Source organism: Branchiostoma belcheri, unplaced genomic scaffold (genome assembly GCF_001625305.1).
Source record: "Branchiostoma belcheri isolate BF01 breed outbred unplaced genomic scaffold, Haploidv18h27 scaffold188, whole genome shotgun sequence".
Taxonomy (NCBI): domain Eukaryota; kingdom Metazoa; phylum Chordata; class Leptocardii; order Amphioxiformes; family Branchiostomatidae; genus Branchiostoma; species Branchiostoma belcheri.
Genome location: NW_017803357.1, coordinates 330,067 through 349,555, shown reverse-complemented (window position 1 = coordinate 349,555; position 19,489 = coordinate 330,067). Strand labels below are relative to the sequence as shown.

Sequence of the window (19,489 nt, the reverse complement as noted above, 5' to 3'; positions counted from 1 at the left end):
GCTATCGTGTAAGCTATATGATAATAGCGTTAATGGCCCGCCCTTTCTCGGTGAATATGGTGTGATAAAGCCTTGTCAGTTGCTATAACCACCTCATAAAGCCACCTCGTTCGCTGCGCTCACTTGGTGGCTTTATTCGGTGGTTATAGCAACTGACAAGGCTTTATCACACCATATTCACCTCGGGGCGGGTCATTAACCCTTAATTATTAACTAGAATTCTATGTAACAAATGAAAAGATGTTGTAAAATTCAAGTAGGGTTGAGGGTTTTGTATTCACATTTTATTAGTTTGATATTGAAGTGAGTGTTATGTCATTGTTATCATCTACTTCCTGCTAAGAATCAAGTAACACATTAGGGTTGTTTTGAAATTTCAGTTTCACAATTCGAAGGGGGAGACCAAATATTATAGGATGTACACAATATGTAGTACTAGAGCTAGACTTTTTCATCTAACATTTTCTATCAATCTTAAAAGTGGTCGATCTTGTAGAAATGGCCATATTGTAAATTTCGTACTTTTAGCTTTGTGTATGATTATTACATTTTATCATAGAATACCATCATAGAACACTTGTTAAGAATATAAACGTTTGTCTCCTCGGCTATTCTGTAAATTACGGTCTTACCTGATTGCAATAACAACCGTGCAAATATTTTTTACCTGTTTACAATTCGGAAATAGCAACTGTCATCTTGTTTGTAGTTAGCTCACCTTGTTTGTAGTTAGATCATCTCCTATTCATGAGTGAGTAATTCACTAACATGTATTAAAGTCAATGTTTTGTACTTGATTTGACATTATCTCGGATAAATATGAATAAATACTGAATACATTGTAATTTTACTTGTCTCTTATCCAATTCTGTTAGTTTTGATTACTTGTAAGTAACTTAAGCTTTAATTATGTGACAGTGCGCTGTTAGAAAGATTCCAGAAAAGGGAGTATCGGCAGATAGGCTCTGCTTACTGACTACTAAAGTCTCACGGAACATTGACAAAATTAAAGTAGTAGACAAAAGGTTCTATAAACTTAGCATAAAAGTTCATCTGTGTTGGTACAAATCATTATGAAATAAAGACTTAACTTCCAACACTTAGATACAGAATTGGGACTTACCCAAATTTTCGGTTATGACCCGCTACTACGGTCACGTGTCTCTGACGTCACGTTCCAAGAGTAGACGGGTCCATTCCGTGAACAAGGTTGATGGAGTCAACCGAAAATTTGGGGTAAGTCCCAATTCTGTATCTAAGTGTTGGAAGTTAAAGCTTAGTCTTTATTGCCTTCGACTGAAGGCTATGCCTTCGGAGAAGGCTATGAAATCGCTTTTGCATTGTTTGGCAGATTAGGCACGATAACTCTTGAAGGCAAGGTCCGAGGTTCACGATTTTTGGCAGGCGGGTTGATTTGGGGGTGGCCATTGTCAAGGCTAAATATGGGCTTCGTGGGGGGTTCCTAAGTCACTGTAGTTGACCTTGGTTTTTGGTGTTTTTTCCTTGTCATCAAGATATCTCGAGTATCCTTAAATGGATGTTCATGATTTTTAGTGGGCAAGTTACCGTTGAGAATGCCGAGGTCAAGTTCAAAGATGGGCCCCGTGGGGTTTTTTATGTCACTGCAGTTGACCTTTGTTTTTTGTGTTTTTTCTTGTGACCAAGATAACTCGAGAATCTTTAAATGGATGTTCATGTTTTTTAGTTGGCAAGTTACCATTGAAAATACCAAGGTCAAGTTCGGATATGGGCTTCGCGGGGGTCCCCGCGTCATTGAATTAGAAATTACTGCAGCGAAACCTCTGGTTTTTAAATCTCGTGATCTGGACGTGCTAGGGTCATGATTTTTAGATGGTACGTAGCTCTTGTGCTCACAAAAAAGTGCCATAAGTTTGGGTCCCGTAGCAGCTTGTTTGGGAAATGCAGAGGCATTTGTTTGAAAATGTTTGAAGTAGGATAGCTCAAGAACCGGTTGACGGATTGTTGTTATTTTTGGTATCTCGGTAGCTTAAGTGATGCTTGACCTAATTAGATGGCAATTATGCAAATCAAGATCTAATTTACATAATTAATCACAAAAGTCTATAAATCTGCTGCGTTCCATAATAGAACAATTAAAATGGTGGCATATTTAATCAAGAGGAAGAGGAACATTAACAGATATTAATTATGTAAATTGTGACCCAATTTGATTAATCGATAAAAGAAATCTAAATGTCTTTTATACTGCACTAGACCTTTTTGGTTTCCACCCTCTGCGGATTACATTGACTTATGCAAACAAGGATAGCTGGAAAAAATTTCCTGTTTGTTGAAACAACAGATCCCTTGCAAAATTGGCGAAGTGGGAGGTCCGTACGTTGCTGTAGTTGACTTTTGGTGATTGTTGGTTAGTTTGTCAGTAGTTCAAGTTGTGGAAAGCAATGTCTTGTTTTTTTTTATTGTGGATAGGTCAAGGGGTTTAGATTGAGGGTTTCAAGTTTGGAGTCTCTAGTAGGTAGTGGGTAAGTGCAATGGGACATTTTGTGAGAACATTTTCATAAGTGCAGGCCAGGTTTTGCTCCTTCTCGATCGTTTTATGTAACGTTACTACAAATGTAGGTTAAAATAACAATTGACAGGCAGGGAGCTGTCAACCGTGGAAAAATATTCTAACAGTTGTTTGTTGAAATAACATCACCTGTCAACAACTTGCATGCTTAACCGCTGCTAATTGACACCTCTGTGTCCTCAGAGTGCGGCACATCTGGCCTTGGGGTATTTCCTGCAAAGTTGGCCTCGAAACATTCATGCATTTGTGTTATTTGTGCATACGGTAAGTTACTATGATGCAAACATGATTTGAACCACATCACAAATTTTGTTTCTATCGGGCAAAAAGACTGTATACTGTACGATCTAGTATGAAAAAATAACTTGGCATGACCTGGGTGAAAGGGCAGGTTTGAAACTTTCTTGGGCCATCAGAAGAAAGTCGTGTTAGCTGAGAACTCATGCATAATCGGACGTACGTAAGGAAAAACACTTTGGGTAGGATTGTACTAGGAGTCTTCCTATGGGTCATGTGGAGGTGAAATTGAGAAGCCAACATTGGAAGGCTAGGGTAAAATGTACACCATATGGGCTACCAAACAGTACGGATATAGCCAAACAGTATCCCCGACTTGAGGTATAACCGGCAACTAAAGGATCTACTCGATCGTGTGAAAATGTTACGTTTCAACAAGAAGACATTTATTCCAATATTCAGGTTAAATTGCAGTGACAGGAAAGGCGTGTTGGGTAGGTCACCCGAGGCTGACCTAGCACTGCCAGGCATACCCCTGGGGCGTCCCTGGAGGACAGGCCGGTGGTGTTCCGCAGTAATACAAAGTCCAGCGCTGTTGTGGGCTAAAACTCTGAGACGTATGAACGGCGGCGCCAGGCTACTCCCAGCTCAGCGCCAGTATACTGCTTTCCAAATTTATGGTGTTACATCCCGATTTTCTAGATAATTTCGCAAAATTTGTAAAAAATTTCCTGATTTCGGGGCTGAGTGACGTCCATTTTGCCGTCGGCGTGAATCGGCGATAATCAATGAACAATGAACATTTCACACGACGTTACCGAGAGCATCGCTGTCGACGATGTCATTGGTGGAACATCGGGCTCCCCGCTAGCGTTTTGAAGTCGTGTAAACAACGCTAATTGTCTGATTTGTTTGTAAACCAAAGCCCTCGACCCCGAAAATAAGTTTAAAAGCCGATACGTTTACCAACTAACCAAATGCCAACTAACCGCAGTAAATTCCCTACCGTACCGCAACATCAGCATGTGGCGGCCGCAAAATTCGGCAACGTGACAAAAATTGTCTGGTCCATGATAGCGGTATTTCCCTATGAAGGTAATAGGGCAAGTCCATTGCGCAATAAGCTTAAATCGATGATTTAGCTAATTTTAGGGGGTTTAAAATTGATTCAATCACACTATCGATTTTTAGGCAAACGAAGGGATAGGAAACCAATCAAAATGTTGTGCAGATTAATACTTTTTTTCTTCAGAAGTTTTTTTTCTCTTTTAATTCAGTGAGTGTTAATTCAGAATGCAGCAGTATATTCTGAATATGTGGTCCAAATGTTAACATTTTTTCTGGCAGTTCGTGTCCTGCATTGTTGGCTGGTTTATTTTTTGTACATGGTTGAAGTGTAGTGTAGTCCCTTACCTTTAGTACCTACCTGCTTGTATTTTATCTCCAGGGCAGTAGGTGAAAATAACCAAAGCTGGCAAGATGGCATCAGAAGCATAATAAAGTGTGTTTGCATGCAAGAATAGTTTTTTGCTTCGAGATTTTTTTCCCATCCATATTTTGCAGAGGAACAACTTGAACCAGAAGTTGCAGGAAATGGCTTCCATTTGTATCTGGAGAAAGAAAAATACTAGAGCTTCCCCCCCTATGGAGGTGGGACCATGCCCCCCTCTACGACAATTGCCCATTTTGTGTGAACATTTGTAGTGTCGACACCGCACGCTTCAACTACGCTGGCTGTATAGAAGAAAACTAATTGAAGGAATTTTGAAGTTTGGATCGCCGCGCATCGGAGGGAAGAAAGCATTTCTTAACCTTTCTTAACCAGACTCCCCAGTCCATTTCTCCTCTCCTTTTTGCTGAATTCTACGATCCGTATTTCCGTAGACATGGTACAGGCTAGGTAAATAGTATGTTGCTTCGTTCACAAAAGGACTCTCTGACCACTATAACTACGATAATCATCTTCAAAAAACCTACACTATACACACACACAACACCCTCCAAAACAATATCTGTCGAAGGCATGAGCCCTCCGAACTCTAGTTTCATAAGGACTATAAAGTCTTGTACTAGTATATAGAACAGGGGGAATTTATAACCTACCCTTTTTACTTCTATACTAGACCGTGCAGCTTGTCTTGAAAAAACAACAACAAAAACAGGTCTATTGGGTTTATTATGCAATTCTGTCAATCAGAAACAAAACAAAAATTACAGTTGGAATGACTAGTTACTCCAGGTGACTAATTCATTAGACAATGTCTTCCTGAACTAATAACTGTCTATATACAAACTAGGAAAATCATGATGATTCTTAACACATAACTAAAACAGCGCTTCTGTTATATAATTAAAGAAGGAAATAACAGAATTAACGGCTGTAAGCTGTTCAACCGATACAGCACACCACCTTTACAAAATCTAACCTAGAAGTAATTTTTTCATTAATTTGTATCTTATCATTTTACCCATACATCATAATCATAGAAAATAAAGGTACTATAGATAGATACACGTCTATGTGTGATATCTGAAATGACCTTTACAAATCACGACAGGTAGTATCAATAAGTCAGATAAAGAAACACTTCAATTCTAGATTCTTGAAAGTCATACCCTTCTTCTATAGTATTTGAATACACTAAATTCTAAAGCATTGAGAGAGAAAAAAGAAAACAATGTGCTTTTATGCAATACTGGACTCAAATTGGAAAACCAAATGAAATGTGAAACCATGTCAGGATATAAAACTGAAATAAAAGCGTCAAGAAACCCAAGATCAGGGAACAACCACTACCTCTAAGACATCCAAGGTTTAAAAACTTCTAGCCAACTGTTCCAGACCTTCTGGTAATGCCACACTGACTTAATTTTATGAATGACATCCGCGCGCGCATTGATTTTCGACTGTTGTCAAAAAAAAAAAAAAGATCACGTCCTCCGAGGCTCTGGCCTGGTAGTTAGTGACGATACGGAGCCGGCTGTAACTCTGGATAGGATGGCACCCAGGCTACCGAACGACGGCAAGAACTCGTGCCGATTCATACATTCCGCAAAAAGCCAGCATGTGCCGGCTTGTCGTATGCGTCGCTATGTACTGCCGCAAATTCACAATACCAGCTTTGTATACCTGTGGTTTAGTAGCATTTGTATTTTTTTTTCCGGAATTTTTTTTTATTCGCCCGCGTGCACTAGTTTGGGGGTGTTCAGAGGATGTCATCCATAGAATTAAATCGGTGTGGCCTAATCAAGTTATCTAAAACTTCTACAGATGATCTGAGTCACGGCGGTTCACACAACCACAGCTGTCTTCTTCAGCCGGAGGGTGAAGATCACACCGGCAACGATCCCAGCAAGCTGGAGAAAAACAAGATACCAACTGTCATGTTTCATTAAGTTCAACAATAACAGCATCAACAAAGATGTCATTGTCACATCCTCAGAATCCATATCCTCATCTCATCTGATACCATATCCTCAAAGTCGTGATTAGATGTTCACCAAAATAGGTCCTAGATAATTACGTTAATCTCATTTCAAACTTGTTAATCAGAGTTATTCATGACTATTTACATAAACCGACCCAAAACACGCATAAATCATCCGAATCAATGTCAACACTACCAAAAATGTTTTTTCTTATTTTTCTTATGTTTCTTATATCAGGGGGATTTTCAAGAAAATTCGTTTTCTTGCATGCTACAACAAGAAAACTCAAGCTACAAGATACCGTTTCTTTATACAAGGAAAACAAGAAAAGAACATTTTGGTAGTGAATTTGGTAGATTATCGTTGCGTCACAAAATTACTTCAGTGACATGATCATCATCATGAATATAGCTGCATTAAGGATGAAATAATGTCCCTGCCTTGTTACAGATCGATATATAAATGGTGGTCAGGGAACATGAAGAATCATGTAGAATGATCAACATATGGTAAAATCATATCGCACACACAGAACATCATCAAAAGCTCCATAGAATCAACAATGCTATCAGCAACACATATTGATGAGTATTGATGATTAGAATGATTCCTCAGATTCCAATAATTACACATTGCCACTTGACGAATCTACTTGGAATTCCTGGGGTTTAAAAAGAATCATCTCAGAGCTTAAAACGCAAAAGGGGAAGCCAAATAACTGCAGATAAGACAGCAGCGTTATTTGAAAAAAAAAAGAAATGGTCTACAAATGGTAGCATTTGCAAGTCCACAGTGTATGAAAAGTTCTAACACAGAGAGAGCGCTAATGACAGCAGCTTGTCTGAAAGAGCCAAGCGGGGAAGAGCTCTAAGATCTGATCTACAGGGTTGCATAAGCTGATCTGCAGAGGGGCACTCGTGAACACGACGCGCACCGAGGTCATGCTTCGTTCTCCTTCGCTGGAGGTTCGGCCTCTTCCGCCGGCGAGGAGGGTGACAAGGGCTCGGTCTCTTCCGCCGGCGCCGTCGGCTCTTTCGTCGTCACCGCCGCTTCCACCTCGGGCTCTTTGGGCGGGGGCTGGTCTTTCTCCTTCACCAAAGACTCTCCCTCGTCCTTGGTCGTGGTAACTGTCTCAAGGGGAACCTCTTTCTTTGCTTTCTTGGCTTTAATCGGAGACTTGATGATGGACAGGAACCCGTCCTCGCCACCCTTGTCGAACTGTCGAATCATCTTGATTCCACAATAGATGCCCAGACACTACAAGATATCATGAGGAAGACCATGCACATGTGGGATACATACGGGAGAGTGGGGTAGTGGGGAGGGGGGTTTACTCCCTTGCCTTCATCTGATGAACATCTGATGACTAGCTAATTTAGAGATGAAAACTTTAAAGAGTGACGAGATATTTCTTGAAAATAAGTATAGCTTATCATCAATTATAGATTATGAGAAGGTAGCTTGCTGTTTTGTACATATGGCCCCAATGGCAAAACATGACGAGGGATCTATCGGGGTTTTATCCGATAAGGCCACATCGACTTAATTTTATGGATGACATCCGCGCGCGCATTGATTTTCGCCTGTTCTAAAAAAAAAGATCTCGTCCTTCAAGGCTCTGGCCTGGCTCTAGGCCTGGGTAGTCCATGGTTAATGACAATACAGAGCCGGTGGTAACCAGGCTACCAAAGCTCCACGATGGCAAGAACTCAGTACCCGTACACACGTACAGTGCCGATTCATAGATTCCGCAAAAAGTCAGCATGTGCCGGCTTGTCGTATATGTCGCTATGTACATGTACTGCTGGAAATTTACAATTATACCTAAGGTTTGTATTCCTGTGGTTTAGTACAATTTTTGTTTTTGGCCGGAATTGTTTTTTTTTTATTCGCCCGCGCGCACTAGTATGGGGGTCTTCAGAGGATGTCATCCATAAAATTAAGTCGGTGTGGCCTAACATAGAAAACACGGTGGAACTAATCAATAGAAACGTCGATGAAGGTTAGACATCCAGGTAATACGATATGCCAAAAAGCAGTTACTCAAGCAACTGGATATGATTTTGAAAACGTCAGACGTTTCGAATTCAGCTAGTATCCACTAGCTTTCGTCAGTGACTGAGAGACCAGAGGGGAAAAAACAGGAACTTTCTAATTTGCGTTATCTTGTCTTGACTTGTCTGACCTTTTTTTCCACTTTCGACTTTCAAAAATTTGTCTTCACTTTATTTGCATATCAATCAATAGGTTGTGCTTATAAACCTGCTTTCCCCTCTGGTCTCTCAGTCACTGACGAAAGCTAGTGGATACTACCTGAAACGTCTGACGTTTTCAAAATCATATCCAGTTGCTTGAGTAACTGCTTTTTGGCATATAATCAATAGGAAGTGTTGACGTTACGAACCTGCACGGCGCCGACAGCGAACCCGATAATCCCGATAACGATGATGTGGTTCTTCAGCCACAGGGAGATGTTGTCCCAGCAAGACTAAAGTCAGAGATTACATATTTAATAAACATAGATAATAAATCCAGTAAATCTAGCAGTAATAGACATGTGTTTAATGTACTTGGCCTTTCCCTCCTTGTTCTCTGTGTTTTATTTACCCCTCTATTCCATTCTGTTTTCTTCTTTCTCTGTGTGTTTTTACTGCGTGTGTCTCTTTTTCTGTATGCTCATGAATGGAGTGTTACAGGGTTAATTTCCTACTGAACCCCCGGGAGTTCCCTAGGTAGCGGAGAAGAGGTGATATGAATTATCATTTTTTTATTTATTCCAACATGTAGTCACAAGACGTGGTGATGACACACTCAAGTTTCTTCAACTTATATTAATGCCACCACCAACACAGGGGACAAATACATTACAGGACAATACTCATTTTCACCTGAGCTAAGTGAGGAAAGCCGTGTAAAGTGCCTTTCCCAAGGGCACAAGATCGATGGCATGTCAGGACTCGAACCCGTGACTCTTACTTCCGAGTCGCGCACTCTAACGCTACGCCACACGACCCCACCGGCATTTCCATTCTGTCAGAAGACTGACCTTGTAGACGCTGAGGGTGTAGTCGTTCCTGTCCTCCTGACATTTCTCTGTCCAGTCGTACTGGTTGACGTACCGGTCGATGGGACACGGGCAGCTGTCCACCTCCTGCCAGTTCTCCCAGTCCTCGGGCGTGTTCAGTCCGCAGCAGTCCATCTACGGAAGGAACACAATATATATACATCCGTGAATAATTTCATCAGGTTGGTAAACGACTGAATAGCAAAGTTCTTTGATCACAACCATTTATTTTCCCAAGAGCCGACGTTTCGATGACCGTCTGTCATCTTCATCAGGACAATTCTGATTGGTTTACTGTGCACTGACGCTAGATGTTACTTGGTGCATAGTGCACTAAAGGTGTTACATAGTTCACAGTGCACTTAAGCTAGTTTTTACTGTTTACAATGCATTCCGGAACGTAGTGTAATTGTGACATACATACTAGGCATTGTTACATCATAGGGACCAAGTAACATCTAGTGACCAAGTAACATCTAGTGTCAGTGCATAGAAAACCAGTCATAATTGCCCTGATGAAGATGACAGACGGTCATCGAAACGTTGGCTCTTGAAAAATAAATGGTTGTGATGAAAGAGCTTTGCTATTCAGTATATATACAGCTTTTACAGAAGCATGTGTAAGGCTGTAACGTTATTTCTATGGATTTATTAGGACTACATGTTTATGACCTTGTAAGGACTTCAATCATTAAACCTGTACCATGTTATACATTTATTGTCTGACCTTGACCTTTCTCCTCCTGACCGCAATGAATTATCTCTCTACAAAACAAGACAAAACACAAAGAATTCGTTCTTTATTTCAAGGTTTGCTGCACAGGGTCATACATATAAAACTTAAGGCTTAAGAAGCTCACCCTTCTCTGAAAGTACACCACGGCGTCTTGGAAGGAGTCGGAGAAGTCGTCGATGTACCTTCCGTTGAAGGTCCGACTGAAGGAGTTTCGGACCCACTGGTCAAGCTGCAGAACAACCACGATTTTGGTGATAGGTGTTAGCAAGGTAGTGCCCGGAAAAAAGTGACAAAGGGGTTTCGATGGTTCATGTTTGAGTTAACATTTCTCATAATCTGCTTCAAAATGGTATTAAATACTAACATGGCTGCAAAGTGATGTGGCCAATTTTTGGCATCTTTTTTCAAAATTCTTTCTCCCCTAAAATCTACTAAAATGTAAGAGGTGAAAGAAATTGAAATTCTATTGTACTCGTAGCTACAGGGATATCCTTCATTTGCAAACACAGTGTTTTGGCTTAAGAAGTATTTCTTGAAAGAGATGGTCGCTAGAGTTGAGGGTATGCAGAATCGAATTGAGACCCAAAATAAACTGGGGTGTGCCATCTTAGATGTGAAAGTGGCTCAGTCCATGTTTTATGATATTACAATGTAATAATAACACTATGATGAAAATGTTGTACAAAACATCACAACTAAGAAATACATCGCGTTCTCGACTACTGAACAACAGCAACTATCACAACTTTATCATCTACTCTTACACATGTCAATAAAGACAATTAATAACTCACGAAAGCGTTTGTAAACAATTATAGCAATGGATGCGATGCTCTGAAAGAAATCCATTTTTATGTTTTAGATGTTTTCGAGCAGGAGTAAGCAAGTGCACTTTTTTGTGCTGCGAGTCCCGCCGAGATTTCTTGTTGCACCGTCTACCAGGTACGATGTGTACTGCACAACACACCGACCTCAACTGAGTGCGTTCTGGAGTTCCCATGTCCGCCAGGCTGGTATTCTGAGTAGTACCTTATTCACCAATTTCACACTTCCCATAATGCCTAGTAACGGTCACGGATATGACGTAAGACCACCCCCTCCCCCTTCCTCGATGTAATATTTCCAACAAGTTCTATCGACAAACTGGTCAACTTTTGTTTTGAATTATTTCTCTAGTATAAAGCGCATGCCATAATTGCATTTTTGGTTGAAATTAGAGAAAATGACGAACCTTCTATCGTTCTACCTTCTACCGAAGACTCTCACGGTCGCATTACGTATATTAGAACGATAGAAGGTACGTCATTTTCTCTATTAAATTCCAACAAAAATGCAATTATGGCATGCGCTTTATACTAGAGAAATAAGTCAAAACAATAGTTGACCAGTTTGTGGATAGAACTTGTTGGAAATATTACATCGAGGAAGGGGGAGGGGGTGGTCTTACGTCATATCCGTGACCGTTACTAGGCATTATGGGAAGTGTGAAATTGGTGAATATGATCTAGTATAGTTTAATATCTTACCAATATACTTTTTTTTACCTGAACGCAACTGGACTCTGTGTTTGGACAGTAATTTGTGTCTCTTTGCTTGGTTTCGTATTTATTATTTAATGTGATTATTTAATATTTATTTTGTTAAGAGTTACTGTATATTTTTTGACATAGCCCCCAAATATCATGTGTGTGCTAATTTATGATTCATGTATGATTTACATACCTATGTTACCTATACATGTGTACTTTGATATATGTTATTATTATTCATTATTTTTATTTTGTGGGCTCCCATGAGCCAAAGTCCAAGACCAGTCTAAAGGCAAATAAATAGATAAAGATAAATTAAAAATAAATGAATGAACAAGCCTCCTTCAAAGTTGACATGTACATGTACATATAATCTATAACTTGATAGCCAAGGCTTATGTAATTGTTTACCCTGTTCCCAGATGGACGTAGTACCAACATACCTCATTCCTCCACACCCATCCCAGGATGCCTGCTATCACTTCCAGGATGAACATCAAGGCGAGGAGACAAACGTACTGCCGAAAAATTTAAATAGATCACCTGTCGTTCTATACTGTAGTCCTATCTGTAACCACCCACGGTTTCAAATGTCTAAAGGAATGTTCCATTTAAAGTTCATTAAGGCCACATCAAGTAATGTTTATGGATGACATCAATTTTTGCCTGATTTTGTTGCCCTCTGACAGTCAACATGCCAAAAATTGGCAAACATAGCATGTCTGTTGCCATGCCGGTACATGGATAGCAGATATATATGAAGAGAAGGGACAAGACTCTGATTTAATGTTTTGTCTTTTACTTTGATGCAGTGATGTATTTCATTCCTTTTATATGTGATGGTGGCTGTGTACATAGGATGTTCCCACTGAAACCATTTATATATACATGGTACAATGATTAAAAACTGGTATAATCATGATTGAAAGCCATTGTTTTTCAAAGTTGTATCAGTGAGAAATGATTGTTGTGATAGTCGGCAGTGGACGTAGCACAATATAGGTATCTTTCTTTTTTAACAAGGTTTATGATGTCGAAATTTAAAAATGTAGGAATCTTGTTTTGGGGGGCTGTCGTTTTTTTTCGTCCTGTCGCCTTATATTTAGAGTCTGCGTAGGATGTCATCCATGAAATTTACTTGTTGTGGCCTAATGTATACCAAAAAAATACATTTATGCAAATCATGTTAAAATACTTAAAAGGGCGCATAGAGGCCCATTACAAACATAATTGCTGCAATACAACGACTCATAGTACGAAACAGCAAACATGAAGATTACGAGTACAATGGTAGAAAAGAGGTTGGTTGTTAATGAATACATGAACAGAATCAACAGTCAATAGAAATTAGATATCTTCTCCTTTGCCCACTATACATGGTACGCAAACGATGGTGATTTTAACAAAGCAAGTTGATGGTGATTTTAACAAAGCAAGTTGATGGTAGGTGGGGAGACCAGCTGAATGCAGACTTCAGCACAGTGGGCCTTGATGTAGCTACAGCCTGGCAGAGGGCGCAGGACAGAACCATCTGGAAGACAACTTGGAGAGGCGCGACGCCCCCCGGAGCATGCGGTGCTGAGTGAGTGAGTGAGAAGTTGAAGCCAGGTTTATATTGTTTGATAAGAAAAGAAAATTACTCTCGTCTATCCGTCTTCAAAAAAGAAGTCAAACCCAGTAGTTTTTACCAGTAGTTTCTTAGTAGTTATCTGTAGTTCTATATGTACTAATTGTCTGTTTATATACCATGTTTCTTCTGTTCTTGCAATTAGCCCTCGGGCAAGAATTTGCAATAGACAATTATTGACCTGACCTCCATTCCTTGATTTTCGTGTTTTTGACCATTGAACGGCTAGATCTAGAGCTTTGAGTATAGGACTATGACTCTGTTTTGACGCATCGGACTTTAATGTTTACTGTATGTTGTCTTACTGTATGTAACAATGTCTTGTGTAATTTTGCTGGGCCCCCTTGGAAAACAGCTAATGTAAGCTGAATAGGGTTACCCAGCCGTCCTAAGATGAAATAAATAAATAAATAAATAAATTGTTTGATAAAACAATGAAATATACAAATCAACCCATCAGTCGACTCACTATCTTGAGGAGCGCGGGGCTCTCCCTCATGGCGCCGCAGCAGCCCAGGAAGCCGATGGCGATGGTGACGACACCGACGATAATGATGACGTACACAGCCGTGTAGAACCACCCCAGTTCTAACGTCACCACCGGTGAGAGAGCCGGGTCCACACGCAGCCAGATGCCGATGGCAAACATGCCCAGCCCGGCAATCTGGGGACAAAACGACGCTTCTTTAGAATTAATAGTACTACATGTATTAGCATTAGAAATGCACACTTTTCCTATTAGTCCAGCGGCATAGCTGAAAAATTGTGCACTTTTGTCTAAAAGCACCAAATTTGGCACAATTGTAGCTAAATGTATTCTAAGCAAATTTGGATATGGAGGCATTTCCATTTCTGCCCAGGAGCGCCGTGACGTCACCTTGAATTTAGAATCCCCAAAATAGGCGAAGCGTTCTAGTGCCCTAATTAAGGGGGGGGGAGGCAAAAAATTAAACATCAATATTTCTCCCTGAAAATTTATATGCCACCATAACCTACTACAAGGTACACAAATCTGTTAATTTTGTTTCAATATCGCTCTTCTGGGAAAAATATGGTATGTATGACCTTTTGTAGTTTTTATGAAGGCAATTGATAAAGAAAAACTTAGTTCGGTCAAATGATATCATGTAAGTTGTAAGTTGTTTGTTCAAATATAAAGCAGTTCTACGTATGGACAGGTTATGGGCGTTTTTGATTGGATGTTGCTCTAAAACTATCTAAAATCAGTGGCCGTCAGACCCGTTCATCACATAAACTGAACCCTTTGTACGGCCGTACTGGACGGTACACGAACAGTGCGCTACCTTTTATGATTGAACTTTTGAACCACAGTGCATGAGACATGTTACTGCCCTTGGCTATTTTATCTGTTCCACCTGTTCACAATTTCGAATAGTTGCGCTGACATTTGTTTTTAACTTGTAGTTATAACTGACACTCAGACAAATACAATGCTGTATAGACCTTTTTACTCCGTACGTTTGTGTAAATGTTACATGTTTAAGTGAATATTTTTAATCATGTCTATATTCGAATTTTAACTGCATGTTTATGTAAATGTGTTTCATCCATGTCTCAATTCGAATTGTAAATGTCTTAACGCAATTCAGCCGTTTTGGCTGCGATGTTTGTGACATTGGTTTGAAATAAATAAACCATTCATTATTATGCACGTAGTTGTGTTGAATCAATAGCTCTTACCAGGGGCCTGTTTACCTACTCTGTAAACTACAGGTCGGTTATGACCTCTGACCTGTCTACCTTAATGACCTTTAATCAACGGTACGTCTCAATAACAGTCGAACATTCATGGGCTGCATTCTGATCTCTGCAACGCCCTGAAGACCTTTATAACTCAGATCAATAAAATAGGTATAAATTGGTATAAATACACAATATGTGGTATAATTAAGTCTATAGAATATACTGTTTGATTGGACAGATAGGAAAATGTACGCACTGTTACCCATTTTGTTGGAACCTTGAAGGATCAGTTCGTCTAAGGTGTCGCGATTAAACATTAACTTCCACTCGTATCCTTGTCACACCGTGAGTTATGAGGTAGAAATTTATGGGCCCTCGTGTGAGGCGTCTAGCCTCCTATTTATTTGACTTAGGTCGACTAACAGATTCTGCACAGAAATGCACAGCATGCGTGTGCGTACTATACACTGTGAATACAATATTCACTTGTTTAATACTCAGATCTACATGATTATGCACGGCATGTACGAACCTACCTTTTCGCTAAACGTTTGCGCTAAAGATTATTTCAAATGTACCATTCACGACGGTTTCAAATTCTCTGTGGATCGCTTGCTAACTTACGTATACACCACGATCGTGACTGTCTCTATCGTGACTGATTATTTGGTGAAGTTTCAAGTCGACTGAACGGGAAGTCAAGGTACTGAACTCACTTGCAACAAATGTAGCAAGATATAAGCCCCCCCCCCCAGCACTACCTTGCGTAATATCCAAACTACACCTCAAGCGATAGTTTTCCGCGGTTGCTTTCTCAACATAAAACAACTCAGGTGTGTCAGAAAACGGCTCAACATCTTGTAAACACAAGAAGAGAAATCTAAGCACCAAAAATGCTTGTTCAAAACGTCTATCACATGCGATCATCGCCCAAAAAAGCATGGGATCATTATTTGCTCAAGTCCCCCGCGGCTGCATGGATGTGCACACACACGTACCGTTAGCTGTCCTACCAGATGAATACAGCATCTAACGCACACAACAGTTCACAAACACACACAGTGAGACTTGTTTCGTACTTACCCAACACAAGAAGTTGAACGCGAACAAGAAATACCTAATCGTATTGCTGGCCGCCATCTTGTTTCAAACGACTTTTTCTTGGCAGGTGAGAAAATGGCGGGCTGCTAACGGTTGAGTTAGTTAAATTTTAGCTAACTTCGCTGTGACTTCACCTTTTCTGTCAACACGGTTGACAAACAGAGGAGGCCACGTGATCAGCTCTATAACCTGGCCTGTGCCAGACTGTAACAGGGGCAGGTTGTAAATGAAGGCAAGAGGACAATGCACGTCGGACAAACACACATCTGACTAATTCTTTCTGCACACAGACCTGCAACTGTGTTTGATGTCTTCAAGGTTTTATGTAAAACATAACATAAAATGACGAGAACCTGAATCGACACATGGACTGCATTTCATGGCCACGTGACTGTTTTAAAATAAGATAGATACGCGTACCTTACTCTCTGATCTAGTGACTCAGTTTCACCACATTTTTTTAAAGTCATCGCCTTCTGTGGTATTGCAACATACTTTGGTCATTACCTTCGCCAAGAAGGTTATGTATTCAGAGGTGTTCGTGTGTGTGTGTGTGTGTGTGTGTGTGTGTGTGTGTGTGTGTGTGTGTGTGTGTGTGGTCTATGGTAACTGCCTGGAATTTCATGCATACATGTAGGGTATTTGAAAGTTAAGTGAAGGCAAACATAATTAAACTTATTCAAATAAGGACCTCGTTTGCATAATTTATGAGGAAATGCTAGAATAGGTGGAGAATATAATCAAGATCAACTGATATAATTCATAGAAATAAGGATCCTATTTGCATAATCAGGGGGAATATCTATAATTTGTCAGTCCATTGATGTCATGGTCAGTCATAAAAATTAACATCATTTGGCGAAGGTATGATATTGTGGAACTCTAGTTGAACATTTTTCGATACAAACGAATTCTTACAATAAATGTCGAAGGTCTTAATGGTAGCTGATTCATTTTGCAAGGATTACGCAGTATGTTTTTGTCATTGTAGTAACATGTGTTCATGTTTGTACTAGACGGTACGTTTGGTAACAGCGTCCCCTAACGACTTCAATCAGTATTACACGGCCTGGGTGTGTAAGTATCGCAACTTGGTTCGGACATTTGACGTAATGTTACCGGTCTCTTCAGCGTGAATGTAAGTTTAGGGTACACAGCGACAAGTGCGAAGCTGACATTCTAAATCTAGATGGCAATGTTATTTTAGCTGCTAACCATCTAACAGGAAAAGAAATATAGACACAGACAAGCACATACTAGTAAGCTGACATAAACGCGAACACACACACACACACACACACACAAACTCGCACACGCACACCCAAACACACATATGCATACACACATAATATGTACAGACACACTCAGACACTAGTACGCACACACAAACACACACACATACACAGATGCACACTCGCGCGCGCACACACACACACACACACACACACACACAGTCATTTTTCAATATGACAAGGCTCAAAGAGAGAGACAAAAGTAGTCATGACACCACGAAATCCCTTACTTTATTAGATTAACAGGACTGACATGATAACAAAGACCCAAAAGCAGAAAGTAAAAAGTTCATAAACATTATCACCCCAGTACTGTCTTATTTTCCTACATGACAATTTCTCTGGTAGATACAAAATGGAAAACAAATTTGACTGAACATGTCTACACGGAAAAATAAGTTTTGCAGAACAGAAGCTTTGCATGAGGTAATGTTTTCTTTTATTAAATGTTGTAAAACACACTATAAAAATTAAAATACATTAATAACAATGTGTACGTTTCAATTGTATTGACTATATATTGTGCTACTACTTGATACGGCTGTTAATATAAATGTGTCATCATGGACCCTTGACTTGCTAGGCCCTAGTGTTTCAGTTCTGATGCTAACGCTTTCTCACTTTTTATTGTTTAGACTGTTCAGGTAACAATGCTATAAACTGTACATTTGGTCCTCCCTCAGCAAAAACCCGTGACGGCATCAGGAGGAGGTTACGCGATGCCGCTGGTCTCCTTGTCTGCCTGCCGCAATAGGACACACGCGAAGATGATCCCAAAGATCTGCAGTAGGAAGAAAAATAAAATGATTGATTAAAGTATGAAAGTTGTGGATATGGCAAGCATAACTAAAATGAGGATAAGTTCACACGGCCTGGAAATCGAAAAGGGCCGTCATTATAACACACCAGCCGATCAGAGATTGTGCCCGACATGCAAGGAGGGTATTGAAGACGAATTCCACTTTATGATGTCATGTCCAACATATGAAGAAAACAATACAAAAGTTGATGCAATCCATAGCTTCCAAAACTAATGTTACGCTACCTCACTCAAAATCAGATATCTTTAATATGCTCCTTTCATGTCCTACTCAGTTATCAGACGAGTGTACGTTGGAAAATTCATATTTGAATCACTACAAAAGCGACACCATATTGTAAATAGCTTCATACGATATTGTGCATGACATGTTTAACTACATTTCATACAGTGTTTGGCTTTACATTTTATATATTTAAATGAGTTAGTTGCAGTGATTAAAACAAGCATAATATTACAAAGTAGTACATGTACATACAATTGTAGCAAAACATTCAAATGTTTCATTAAAAATGTGTTTGAATTCATGAAGATTATTTTCCTGCAAAGTATTCTGTGTCTGTACCATCAACAAATGCATCAATGTTACTTGACTTGTTGCGTGCCCTGGTTGTCATTGTAAGTACTTGGCTCAAACATGATCATTGCTTCACCTCTACAGCAGCGACTGCCAGTGCCACAGCTCCTACAATGACGATGTTCTGCTCCAGGTATAACTTCAGTTCGTCCACACAAGACTGAAACACAAATATCGTACTAATCATACATTTGGAATCAAAAATCATTCCAAAAATCTCTAGCAGTGCCCGTCCACTTAAGACGTCGAGTTTTATTTTAGAATATCTAAACGATTCTACCTTAGCTTTGGGGAGAACACTTTTCTTATTGTTGTGAGAAAGGTGAATGGAATACATGAACTGTTAAAGCTCTGGCCCTTTACCCTTGACTTCTTGCGTTAAAGTATTTTTTTTAACTGTTCCGCCGTGTCTTTCTCAACATTGGATCTAGAAGACAGTGTCTCTGCACAGCAGAATATTGTATTTCCAAAATCATATCCAGTTGCTTGCAATTGAGTAACTGCTTTTTGGCGTAGAATATTGTACTGCCTACTACTGGACCTGTAACTCAACTTTCTGCTTAACTTGTGATTTCTGATAAACTCCTTTGAACCAGATTCTAAGGGAAGTTAAAGACTTGCACATGAGACCTCCTCACCAGCCTGTACTCCGTACCGCCGATCACTTCACACTTGTTGGTTCCCTGGTCAGCCGCGGGGCAGGGGCAGCTGGGCTGGGCGCTAGGGTCGGCCCAGTTGTTGGGATTGGTCAGACCGCAGCACGTGAACTAAAAAGGGACAAGGGAGGATGACTCTGGTGAAATAGTAAACTTTAGCAGACGC

The 19,489-nt window shown here is 40.0% G+C and overlaps 1 protein-coding gene and 1 long non-coding RNA gene across 3 annotated transcripts; both read right to left on the bottom strand.

The window, feature by feature from the left end:
• Positions 1-4,946: 4,946 nt before the first annotated feature.
• On the bottom strand, positions 4,947-16,089 carry LOC109467690 (CD81 antigen-like). 2 transcript variants are annotated; one of them, XM_019765735.1, is made up of 8 exons: positions 15,961-16,089; positions 13,643-13,837; positions 11,990-12,064; positions 10,142-10,246; positions 9,264-9,416; positions 8,622-8,705; positions 7,152-7,474; positions 4,947-6,145 (listed from the first exon to the last, which is right to left on the bottom strand). In XM_019765735.1, exons 1-7 carry the CDS (start codon positions 16,015-16,017, stop codon positions 7,157-7,159), a joined length of 987 nt encoding a protein of 328 aa, XP_019621294.1. In that variant the 5' UTR covers positions 16,018-16,089; the 3' UTR covers positions 4,947-6,145; positions 7,152-7,156. The 2 variants fall into 2 exon arrangements, with proteins under 2 accessions (XP_019621294.1, XP_019621295.1); XM_019765736.1 differs by lacking the exon at positions 7,152-7,474 and having other exon boundaries at positions 15,961-16,088.
• Positions 16,090-17,476: 1,387 nt separating this feature from the next.
• LOC109467692 lies at positions 17,477-19,435 on the bottom strand. The gene is made up of 3 exons (XR_002140102.1): positions 19,306-19,435; positions 18,744-18,827; positions 17,477-18,051 (listed from the first exon to the last, which is right to left on the bottom strand). It is a non-coding gene; the product is annotated as an uncharacterized LOC109467692 (long non-coding RNA).
• Between the last annotated feature and the right edge of the window lie 54 nt (positions 19,436-19,489).

Bases quoted from the DNA above. Each gene is read 5' to 3' on its own strand.
- LOC109467690 (XM_019765735.1), bottom strand. From the start codon at position 16,017: ATGGCGGCCAGCAATACGATTAGGTATTTCTTGTTCGCGTTCAACTTC. The intron at 13,838-15,960 runs GTAAGTACGAAA...TTTTGTCCCCAG, and splicing joins CGTTCAACTTCTTGTGTTGG to ATTGCCGGGCTGGGCATGTT. The intron at 9,417-10,141 runs GTGAGCTTCTTA...TTCCTTCCGTAG, and splicing joins TGGTGTACTTTCAGAGAAGG to ATGGACTGCTGCGGACTGAA.